The sequence below is a fragment of the Tachyglossus aculeatus genome, chromosome 2 (genome assembly GCF_015852505.1).
Source record: "Tachyglossus aculeatus isolate mTacAcu1 chromosome 2, mTacAcu1.pri, whole genome shotgun sequence".
In the NCBI taxonomy this organism is placed as follows: domain Eukaryota; kingdom Metazoa; phylum Chordata; class Mammalia; order Monotremata; family Tachyglossidae; genus Tachyglossus; species Tachyglossus aculeatus.
In genome coordinates, this window is record NC_052067.1 from 36,942,258 (window position 1) to 36,954,358 (window position 12,101).

The 12,101-nt window shown below is 42.7% G+C and overlaps 1 protein-coding gene across 1 annotated transcript in view; it reads right to left on the reverse strand.

Moving 5' to 3' along the window:
• Positions 1-1,201: 1,201 nt before the first annotated feature.
• SACM1L (SAC1 like phosphatidylinositide phosphatase) overlaps positions 1,202-12,101 on the reverse strand; it is a 50,632-nt gene continuing 39,732 nt past the window's right edge. Inside the window, exons 13-20 of the mRNA XM_038767372.1 lie at positions 11,160-11,258; positions 10,147-10,285; positions 8,330-8,399; positions 8,152-8,224; positions 7,404-7,497; positions 6,594-6,686; positions 4,936-4,993; positions 1,202-3,213 (exon numbers count right to left, since the gene is read on the reverse strand). Of these exons, the coding sequence (XP_038623300.1) occupies positions 3,077-3,213; positions 4,936-4,993; positions 6,594-6,686; positions 7,404-7,497; positions 8,152-8,224; positions 8,330-8,399; positions 10,147-10,285; positions 11,160-11,258 (763 nt within the window). The 3' untranslated portion in view covers positions 1,202-3,076. The remainder of the gene's footprint in view (positions 3,214-4,935; positions 4,994-6,593; positions 6,687-7,403; positions 7,498-8,151; positions 8,225-8,329; positions 8,400-10,146; positions 10,286-11,159; positions 11,259-12,101) is intronic.

Here is a 12,101-nt window from a genome sequence, read left to right on the forward strand (position 1 = left end):
AAGAAAAGCTGGAAAATGGCCCAGATTGCTTAAGTGGCATGTTTACCACCACTTCAAACCAGCTGGGCTGAGAAGCACAAAAAAGTCATATTTGCTTGGAAATTTTTATTTAAACTAGATTTTCCCAGCTTGTATGCCATAAATAACACATCACTTGTGGGGCACCTGAAGGAAAAACAACTCCTTGAAGGATAAGAGGGCCCAGGATGGCTGCTTTTGTTCAGTCTCCATGACTGTTCAGTGTCCGACAGGAATTCTGCCCGGGGAGCCAAGGAGGATGGTGGCTCTAGTTAGAGGCTCCCAAGGAACCGTGTGACGGGCAAAGATAACCAGCCAGGAGCCCATTAGCGGCTTTCTGTCATCTCCCCAGCGAATGGTGGGTGGAGAAGATGGTGACGTTTTCACAAAGCCGAACCATTATCGACGCTGGGTAAAAAGTAGCCGTTTTTAATATGACTACTTACCACACTGGAAGCAAAAGAGCTCCGCCATTTGAGGGACTCAGTCCCGAAGTACAGACTCCAGGCTTCAGAGGGGATAGGGTGACGTACAAATAGAGGGGGCTGGGCTTCAGGGGTGAGGGAAAGCAACTCTTATTATCATGGCAAGTCCCAAACTCCGCTCAGACACCCCCACCTTCGAGAGGCTGCCCCATCCAACATCTCGGAAGAAGATATGCATTGGCAGAACAAAAAAAGTCTCATTCAAATCATTTTCTTACAATGGACAAAAAAATGGATACTTGCCTTGAATCAACACTATCCTCCACTGCGGGGTGGAGAAGAGGGCAGAATCTTTCCAGGCTTGCCTCTGTCACTGCCTTCTCCCTGTTTAAAGAAAGACGGTCCTGGTGAGAGAAAGCGAGGGAGCAAGCCAGTGCGATTCATTTTCCAGACTCCATCATTTCTAATCATTCTGCCGGCAGTTTGGGCCGCCGCACGAATAAATGCTCACCTTGGGCAGGAATCCTTTTGGCCAGAGAGGAATCATTTCCGTCAATCAACTGGCCTGAAGGAGTCCCGTCGGGTGAGCGGTTTGCTACTTTACTTACCAGCTGCGTCAAGCCCGTTTCTGGAAAAATTGAGAGTCTGAAATGACCTTTTGAGAGAAAAAATAATCTTTGAATACCCTGCCAGGCCCAGCTATCATTACACAAATGCAATGCAACTTTTCACCGTCAAGTACAGGAAAACAATGTCGGTAGTTAGAAAAGAGATTGAAGTTTATTGTCATTTATGGGCATACAGTACGTGAATTTAGAAATAAAGCCATTATGGAGATTTTTGAAATATACCTATTCTAGCATCTACTTAATTCAGTTCTTGCAACTGAATTAAACAAGCTCTCACTGAGAAATGCACAAAAGCATTTAGATTATGAACTAGAGTGGAATGAGCTAGGTTTCAAAACTCCATCAATTTTCCAAGCAAATGACATTTATTTACACATCCAGAATATGTAGTTCTACTATTTCTTACCCATCATGAGCTTTGATGATTCATTTTCATTAAGCAGCGGGGATCTGTCAACTGTTATTGCATTCCCTTTCCTAAAAGGGAAACAGCAAACAGCAAGTGGCAGTGCCTCCTTGTTTTTTAGTGCTTACCAAGACAATGTGGAAACAAAAAGGCTCTCCCAAACGTCCATGGTTACAAAGAACCATCTCTGCTGAGGGTAAGGAGGAAGGAGAGCGATATGTGTTTTCCAGCACAACAATGAAATATCGTAGCAGCGTTTCAAGGAATTTTATTTTTAACGGTGATAGGCTGTACTAATGTCCAACATTTTTCCTAATATTTGACCTCTATAATTTGCACTCTGAATATACAGCTGTACTTACAAGAACTAGTAAAACTAGGCACAGCTTCTAAAACAGACTTGACATTGGTTTTTACGCAAATCAGAACGGCTGAAAGTTGGTCCTTGATTAGGAGAACTATCCCAGCTTGGAAGCAACTAAATTAGAGACATATTTATGAATGGCCAGCAGAAATGACTTGTGCAGCAGAGTTTTCTTCTAAACAGTGTGAACCACCACACCAGGCACGGAATTGGAACGTGTGACTTCCCCCAAGTGCAAATATGGAATTTCATAATTGTTCCTCCCACGCTTATGATCCCAGGAGATCCCCCAGGAAGAAGGTGCAGGATGCAACTCAGCCCAACATCGACTGCAAATTTCTCCCTGGTGACCAGTCTTAAAATACAGTAGGCCTTTGTCTGGACCTTTAGCAAAAGAGAGGGATGCCAAAAAGAAACAGATTCTACATTCTTTGATTTCATTTAAACCTTTAAAAAAAACCAACAACAACAAAAAGCGCTGGTCTAACTGCTGTAAAAAAGGGTCGCCCAAAGAGCGCAAGGAGGAAGCAGCACAAGTGAAACTTCAGAAACATCCACCAATACGTCTCCTCCTTTCCTCCCTCCAATGAATTCATAAAATAAGGTAGCGGGCCCAATAGATGAAGACTTAGGATTTCCATCCTCATCGATGGAGGCATTAACAGCACTCTCAACTGGACAGAAGGCCACAAAAAGTTTGCCAAAAGATGCTTGCTAAACAGTGATGCTTCCGAGATGACAATAATGAAGCCCAGCCAGAAAAATAGCTTTGCTATTTCAAATCATGACAGGAAGTTCAGTTCCGTTGACATAACAAACACTGCATTAGTTGGGTAAATTGAGAGAGAATAAAGTCAGAGAGCTTTCCCATTAAAACAAATCGATTCCACCTAGCAGGGCTGAAACTGAGTGACCGAATGTGTGGTCCCCGCAGGCTTTTTCACCAGGAACTCCTTCCGTAATCAATACAGACACTTGAGCTTGGGCCTGGACTGTTCTTATTTGAAGTGCAAGCTCCCCAGCTGATGCAGTGCTTTTAAAGATCAGTATAAATAAGGCTGCCAAACCAGGTCTCAACTGCAAGACACAACCGCTGAATAAAGTTAAGAGGATTTGATTTTTCTAGAGAAGAAAGCTAAAAAGACGACCAGCTGGTGTGGAAAGCGGGTCAGTAGAGACTCCAGGTTTGCCTCGGGGAGTCTTCCAAGCCAAGCCACTTTCCACACGTACAAATTCAGTCTATCTTTTCTTTCTGGACCAGCTTTGGGGCATCGACAAAATCCTTGCCATTGTAAAGGATGATTAAAAATGTTCCGATGCTCGCCGTTCCCCAGAAGAGCACATAGGCTAATGTCTCTGTCCAAGTGTCACCTGTTTGAAGAAGAAAAAGAATTAAAAGAAAGTCCATTTACAGCGAGTACGGTGAATTTTAGGTATAGTGGCATGCTCAGAGGAAATGACTATAAACCCAATTAATCAACTTCTCCTTAATCAACTCTGTTAGGGAAGCAGCATGGTCTAGTGAGAAGAGCATGGGCCTTGGAGAGAGAGGACCTGGTTTTTAATTCCCACTTTGCCAAATGCTTGCTGTGTCACCTCAGGCAAGTTTCTTGACTTCTAGGTGCCTCAGTTTCCTCAACAGTAAAATGGGGATTCAATACTTGTTCTCCTTCCTACTTAGACTATGAGCTCCACCTGGGGCAGGGGCTATTTCTGACCGAATTGACCTTTACCTACCCCAGCGCTTAGAACAGTGTTTGACACACACACACACACACACCACTAAAAAGCAAATAAACAATAACATGTAACAGTGCTCCTCTGGGAATGTATGCCATCATTTTAAACCAATCATAATCTGAATTCTTGGCTCTATTTCTGGACGCTGCCTGCAATCAACCCAAGGATCCAGAGTGACCAGTGCCAGGGAAGTTGCACAGTTACTTACTGCCACTGGTGATATCTCTACGGACACCACCTCATAAATGGCACCTCTGGAAGTCAGTGAGAGTTCTGCACATCATTTTAACTCAACGACTCCTTTTAGTGTAGAACTGCTCTACTTGAAAGAGAAGACGAATCATTGGCCAACTTGGTGGAGGCACAAGATGTTGATCCCAGATTACAAGCAGAACCCCAATTTTATCGATTTTATCTTCATGTTACAGCAGATGCACACAGACACACAGGCCAGGAAGCCAGAGGGGAGAGAGAAAACCCCAATTTCCTGTTGCGTCATTTCAACATTTTTCTACGAATGCTGCACTGTTTCCTAATGCTTCCTTATGAACCACAGCTTTGCATAAAGTTAGAAGACGGAAGTTCTTATGATCATATCCCCCTAAATAAGCAAATAATTTTCAATCCAATCTGTCAGCAACCAAAGCTTATTTCATTAAAGATTTTCGAGGGACAGGATCATGTCCAATTCCTACCTGAGTATTCTTTCCCAGAACCTAGTACAGTGCTCTGCACACAGTAAGCACCTAATAAATACTATTACTACAAAAGGTAAGGCCAAATAATGCAAACTGCAAATATCCTTTCCTCTGCAGATCCAATTTCGGGAAGAAAGAGCGTCTGGTTTTGTACTGATCTGCAATTCGTGCCAACACACGATAACATATACTGTATTCATCAAACACCCTTCATCTAAAAAGATTTGCAAAGTGTCTGACACCATGCTAAACTCCTCTACCACCAAGTAATTTTTACCCCTCCTATATCTGATACGCAGCAAATGCTAAACAGAACAAGCAAGTCATCTTTCCTCTCTGGAAGCATTTTAAACTTGCAACTTGGCTAGAGCAGGAAGTTTGGGGGAGAAAAAATGTCACTGGGTGGTAAAGACCTTGTCGTTTCAAATTCTGCTACTTTAAGAGCTATCCTTAATGGTACCACCCAATGGTTTGCCCGGAATACTTCCTCTCAGGGAAACACGCCTTATATGGAATAGTTAAAAATCAGTTCCCCATCCTGTGTTATCTATTTTCACATCCAACCACCACCTGGAAAGATCAAGATGTGAGGCGCTATTAGTCAAACATAAGGTCCCCCCAGCCCAAATTTAGCAAAATAAAATCAGAGACTTACCGGCCATAAGCAAACAGATAATGCACATTGAGAAGGCAACCACCATGATAATGGGCAACTGGAGAAAATAAAACAGAATCAGGATGCAAGCAATCACACACTGTCTGTGTTACCCGGCACCCAAACCCCCTTAACAAAGAGAAGCAGGGTGGCCTACTGGAAAGAGCATGGGCCTGAGTCAGAAGACCTGGGTTCTGATCCCCACTCTGCCTCGTGTATTGTGTGACCTTAGGCAAGTCACTTCACTTCTCTAGGCCTCAGTTACCTCTTCTGTAAAATGGGGATTAAGACTGTGACACATGGACTGCGTTCAACTTGACTGACTTGGCACCTAGCGAGTGCTTAAATACTATTAAAAAAAGTCAGAACCTAGTTGTTACAATTTTTTTGGTCCACTTTGATAATAAGGGCTCCTGCAGTCTAGCATCTCTCTTTTAAAGCCAGTCAGTGACTGCCACCTAGATTCTGAACCTTGACCACTAAGGATTTGGAGGGGTTGCTTTGCTTTTCAGAGATGACGTTTGAGTGTGGCTTGCCTAAGCTTCTGTGGTCACACCATGCCTGCTCAAGAAGCACAGGTCTCTGAATGATCGCAGCCATTTATTCAAAGTGGTGAAAAGGTTGCCATCTACTCTTCAAGGATCTGACTACTAGGAACAGAAGGGTTAAGTTTCCTTAATACTGTGCTTTAAGAGTAGCTTGGTTATAAATAAGCATAAACACTTTCAGCAACAGAAGTGAGAAAGTCTCTAAAACTTGTAGACTAACCCTTGTCTCAGGCTCCAGCCCCTTTCCGAAAGAGATCGGCTCTCTGATTACTGGCCTAAAGCCAGCAGAAAAAGAATTGGGGTAAGAATTATCCATCCACACAATGGAAGAAAAGACAATGGGGCAAAAACTTTCCTATTGCTCTCTCCACTTTCATTTTCAAGACAGTGATACATTTTGAGTGGCATTTTATGCTCTCAGCTTTGGACCTAAGTGCTGGGGTAGATACAAGCTGATCCGGGTGGACACAGTCCATGTTCATCATCATCATCAATCGTATTTATTGAGCGCTTACTGTGTGCAGAGCACTGTACTAAGCGCTTGGGAAGTACAAATTGGCAACATATAGAGACAGTCCCTACCCAACAGTGGGCTCACAGTCTAAAAGGGGGAGACAAAATCAAACTTACTAACAAAATAAAATAAATAGAATAGATATGTACAAGTAAAATAAACAGAGTAATAAATTTGTACAAACATATATACACATATACAGGTGTTCCACTTGGAGCTCACAGTCTTAAACCCCATTTTACAGATAAGGTAACTGAGGTCCTGAGCAATTAAGTGACTTCCCCAAGGTCACACTTGGCATTGTACGAGAAGCAGCATTGTCCAGTGGATAGATCACGGTCCTGGAAGTCAGAGGACTTGGGTCCTAACCCCCGGCTCCACCACCCGTCTGTTGTGTGACCTTGGGGAAGTCACTTCATTGTTCAGGACCTCAGTTACCTTACCTGTAAAATGGGGTTTAAGACTGTGAGCTCCAAGTGGAACATGGACTGTGCCCACCCAGATCAGCTTGTACCTACCCCAGCACTTAGTACAATGCTTAAATACCACAAAAAAAGTGTTGTACTTATGTCTTAAAAAAAAAAAAAATTCCTTACAGCCAGGAACTTCCAATCTTTCTGAATATGTAGGGGGCTGAGAGACTCTACTTCATCCACTGAGTAGTTTCCGAGGAATAAATCTATGGAATCCTAGAATGGAGACAAATGTCAAAACAGTGAATGGAACTTTCTGCTGAAAAGATATGTTAGGTGGTGAGTTGCAGTTCTAAGACTGGGTTGCCGAGAGCCCAATCTCTCTCTCTGCTGTCCACCCTTATCATGAACCCCAAAGACACTGAATTTAAAATTTAATTTTAGAATTTAAAAGACCCCAGAGCAGCTGACTGACTTTTCTCCTTCCGGCACGGCCCACCGGCCCTTTCGCCTGCTCCCCTACTGCACAACCAGAGAACAGAATGCAACTGCACAAGAAGCTCCCTCCTCCGGTTCAAAATACGATTGATTTATTGAGCACCACGGAACAGCGTGGCCTAGTGGAAAGAGCCCAGAACTGGGAGTCGGAAGACCTGGGTTCTAATCCTGGCTCTCCCAACTGCCTGCTGTGTGACCCTGGGCAGGTCACAACTTCTCTGTGCCTCAGTTTCCTCATCTGTAAAACGAGGATTAAATACTTGTTTTCCCTTCTGCTTAGGCTGCAAGCCCCAAGTGGGACAGGGACAGGTGGACCTATACCAGCACTTAGAACGGTGCTTAACAAATACTCCAATTATTACTATTATAGGCTAGATCATCATCAATCGTATTTATTGAGCGCTTACTATGTGCAGAGCACTGTACTAAGCGCTTGGGAAGTACAAACTGGCAACATAAATATATAAATCAACAACATGCCAAGACACCACTTACTTGTCTAAAACCGTCGGAAAAGTTGTTCTTGTAATAGCGGACTAGGGAGTTCCAGCCATCCATTACGAGACCCCACTGAGTCCTCTTCCCCGTTCTGTGAAAAGGTAAAAGGCCCAGTTGAGATTTAAGCTCTCTCCAAGTTCCATATCGCATCACGCGGCTCGAGATTCTGAGTCTGATCTGGGGCTATCAAAACTGGGAGAAAAAAAAATCCTTGATCTAATTATGCTGAGGTTATCCATGGGGGAAACCTTTTCACGGGGGAAACCTTTCAGCAAGAACACATCACTCTCATGGCCACCTCCCCGGCTACTCACCAACTCCCTTAGAGCCCAGGCAGTTCACGTGAATTCTCTCTACCTGGCCATACCTGGGTTTGGGTCTATTCCCGGTTTTGGTTATCTGCTCGGGGATAGAGCATGTGGAGAGTAGACAACGAATGGACTTTACATGAGAACACATTAGCATCAATCAGCAAGGAAAGGAGGGCAGGAAGGAAAACAACAACTCAAAATTCCCTGACAGCTCGCTCTAAAGAAAGAAGGTCAACCTAATTCAGTATTTCACCATTCTCCTAGCAATGAAGCCATTTTTTTTTTTGTTTTTCTAGATTCTGATGTCCATTGTTACAACTGAATTGTCACTTTCTTATTCAAAGGAGAAACTCTAATGAATCTGGAAATGCGTCAACCCAGAAAAATGCAATTCTGTCACTGATACAGAAGAGGATTTAAGCACCACAACTTGCCTCGTATAATCCGTCTTTAAGGCACCAGTTCCAGCATACTGTTTGGCACAAGCATTTGCATTGTCAGCCCACGCTGAGAATAGAAAAAAGGGAGGTTAAAAGAAGCCCAAATCTTAAACACTGTGTTTAGTTTCAAAATAGTAACTTTAACTTCACTTTGATTAAAGAAATGACCAACCATTTTTGTAAATTTTCTCAAATTCAGCTTGTTCTTCAATCCTTTGCCCCACATGAAGAACTCCTAGTCGCTGGAACAAAATAACCCTTGTTTACTAGAAATGAACTGGAACAAGCTAGTTTGAAATTAAAAAGACAAAAACACTGTATTGTGGATTTAAGATGATTTCCCTAAAATATGTTTCATTTTCTGTTTTCCCGTTTCCCCAGATCTTTGTATTATATCACTAGACTCCTGACTCCATCCACCACCCTAGTTTGTGAGGATAGACAGGTTTATGAGGACAGGAAAGCAGACCGAAGGAGACACCCATAAGAGGAGACAGGAGCAGAAATCCAAGTGGCAGCAGCAGAGACAGGGCAAGAAATCAGCATGGCCTTGTGGAAAGAGCACGGCCCTGGGAGTCAGAGGACCTGAGTTCTAATCCTGGCTCTGCCACGTCTGTGCTGTGACCCTGGGCAAGTCACTTAACTTTTTTGTGCCTCAGTTACCTTCATCTTAAAATGGGGATTAAGATTGGGCCCCACAATGGGACATGGACTATGTCCAAACTGATTATCTTGATCTACCCCACTGCTTAGTACAGTGCCTGGCACATAGTAAGTGCTTAACACATACCACTAAAAAAAAGTCCAAGACCAGAGTGGGGGGGATGAGAGACAGAAGAGCTGGGGGTAGAAGAGAGGATGAAAAGAGGGGGAGGTTAAAGGGAAAGAGAAGGAAAGGGGAAGTGAAGTAGAATAGAAGGGGAAGGGGAAGGGAGGGGAGAAGAAAGGGAGGGAGAGAAAAACTGAACAAGAAATCAAACACGAGAAAGCACAAAGGCTTCTTCCTACTGAAAATATATGTGGTCATCATTCATTCGTTCATTCAATCGCATTTATTGGGTGCTTACTGTGTGTAAAGCCCTGTACTAAGCAACCAAAGAGACAGGTGACTACAGAAGCCCCCAAAGTCCTAGTGCTTATTGCCAGTCATAAACCCATTCACAACTGTGCTCTCTTTCAATGATGGAAATAGCTATTTTTGTGAGACTTGGCCCTATCACTCTCCTGGGTGAACTATTTTCCACTGGTCAGACAAGGTTTGAGGAGAAGGGGAGGGGAAGGGAGAGAGGGGGAGAAGAGGATACACCTGCAGAGACCCACCCACCCACCCACCTAATCAATCCTTCCTCCAAGCTTTGACTTGAAGGCAGAAGGGAGGAGAAATGGGAAAACCTCTCCACCGCTGGCCTGGAACTCTACAAGGCCACATTGACTTAAACTGTGAATCTGTCATCATGATTTAAGGTTAGTGCTTTTGTGGTTGCTAAAAAAATGAATAATCAATCAATGCTTTCTACTGAGTACTTTCTGGGCTGAGCACTGTACTTAAGCACTGGGGAGAGGTACGGTGCAATGGAATTGGAAGCTATAACCCCTGCAAAAAAAATAATCTTGGTTCTAGAACAATACAACTGAGCCTCCTTATGAAATGATATTTATATCATAAAAGATGAATGCATTATTCCTAAATTTTGTTACTGCCAGGCTTAAATATATAAAGTGGGCTGTTTGTCTCTCCTCCCTTCCTACACAATCAGACTAATCCAACAATCAGCAGCGAGGCTGTGTAAGCCGGCTGCTTGGAACTCATTCGGCAGAGTCTAGAGGGGATTGGGGGTGAGAGGGGTGGGGGAAAGGGAGAGACATATCTATTTACCCATATAATAAAGGCCGCTAGTGTGGTTTACACCATTTTGCTCTAGCTTATTCCCATGATCCCCAAGAGTGTGACCCGAATGCTCAAACTAAATTACTCTGAAAAACGTTTACCTGGAGCTGTGCCTGGAGAGAGCGGCGGGCCAATAAGCTCTGAATCACGTTGGTCCGATCTAGGCAGTCCATGCAGTTGCTCCGGAAGATTCCTTCCTGCTGCGTCACCACTTTACCATTTGAATCCACTAAAAAATAACTGAGAGATTTGCCTAAGGGTAAGTACTACACAAGCCACTTCACTTTACAGAAGATCATATTTCATAGTACGTTTTCCTTTAAGGATAGAATGACTTTTTAAACTTTTACATCAGAAAAGACTGTGTGCTCATTAAAGGGAAGATTGCATTTTGACCAGGCCAAGACAATGAACTGCCACCAAAGGCCTAATTTGAGCTTGTGAGCTTGTTGTGGGCCAAGAACTTGTCTGCCAACTCTGTTGTACTGAACTCTCCCAAGCATTTAGTACACTGCTCTGCACATAGTAACTGCTCAATAAATACCATTGATTATAAATAGAAAGAAATTGTTGATAATTTATGGGCAACGAATCACTGGTATTTATTGAGTGCATACTAATGTGCATAACACTGTACTAAGCACTTGGGAGAGTTCAAAAGAATTAGTGGACACGTTCCCTGCCTGTAATGAATTTACAGTCTAGAGGGGGAGACAGACATTCATATAATTTATAATATATGATTTAAAGATAAGTACATGGTCTGGAAGCTAACAGTAGGTTATGCACTGAGGTTCCTGGAATGAGAAAAAAGAGTAAATTCATACAATTTGGCTTGGCAATGCTTTAGATATGTAAATATGTCTTGCCCATTTTTGTTATTTCTTGTACTGGTGAGGTGCTAGTACATATACAGCACAAAAAATAGAGCCAAGAGTGTGCATCTTAATTACAGAAAGCCTTCTGCTTGACTAAGAACAGAGCTGAGTTATGAAAAAGACTGCAGATGCTTAGTTCTCCAGAGCTTTAATACTCTTTGATATTCTGTCACTGTGAACCTGGGAGGCATCTGGCCACTGACACTTTTCAAATACATGACTTCCAGAGGTCTTACCTAAATTCATCTTGCTGTTCGGCCACCTGATCCAACAAAATCTGTAGTCGATCCCATCTCATCTTGCTGCATTCCTTGTGGAAATCAAATGCAACGTATCTACTCAAGAAAAAAAGAGGTTCAGAATTCAAACACAAATGTATTTCTCATTCTTGCCCTTTTCTATCTGTAATTTTTTTTTAAAGTAGACAGGTGAATCGATTGAAATATTCGAGATTCTGAAAACAGATCCAGCCTTTAAACACTGGCCAAGCAAAATGTGGTTTCTTTGTCAGCAGTGTTATAAACTACATATTAAGCCATCAAGGATGGTGTGTATACTGCGTTTTCTTCATTTGAAGTGCCTACATTTATTGCCTCCACTTTGATGGTTGGTATTCCTATAATATGATAATTAACAAAGTAGGAATTACAACAAGTTAGGGACGCCCTCTGCAACGCCCTCAACTCCCCTCCTCCTCAGCTCTAGAGAACGCAATTTAAGGACACCTAACTCTACAAATCTCATACCTCTTTCTCCAATTACAAAATCAACACAGCAAGCATTACTCTTCAGTACTGATCAATCATTTCTTCAACAATTAAAAAGCGTGAATTCTGAAAAAGCTCTCAACCCAGGGTAAACTGGCCTGTCAATCAATTCTCGGAAATAGGGCAAATGAAAGGACAACAATCTGACTTCAATATAGTTCATGAGGAGAAAGGCAGGCAGAGGAATAGAGACTACAGAAAAGTTCAACAGAAGTATTGAATCATTTCTTCTTAACCTTGCTCAGAGAGTCAACCTCAAATCTGTTTCTCTGACACGGATTTGACAGCAAGATATTTAAAAGTGTTTTGCTATCACAAACTTTTCCTTAGACCATCACGAATTAACCCACTGGCCTTCACGTAGGTTACGGTTCTTGGCTGTGCCTTATACCAGAATATACCAAATATAAA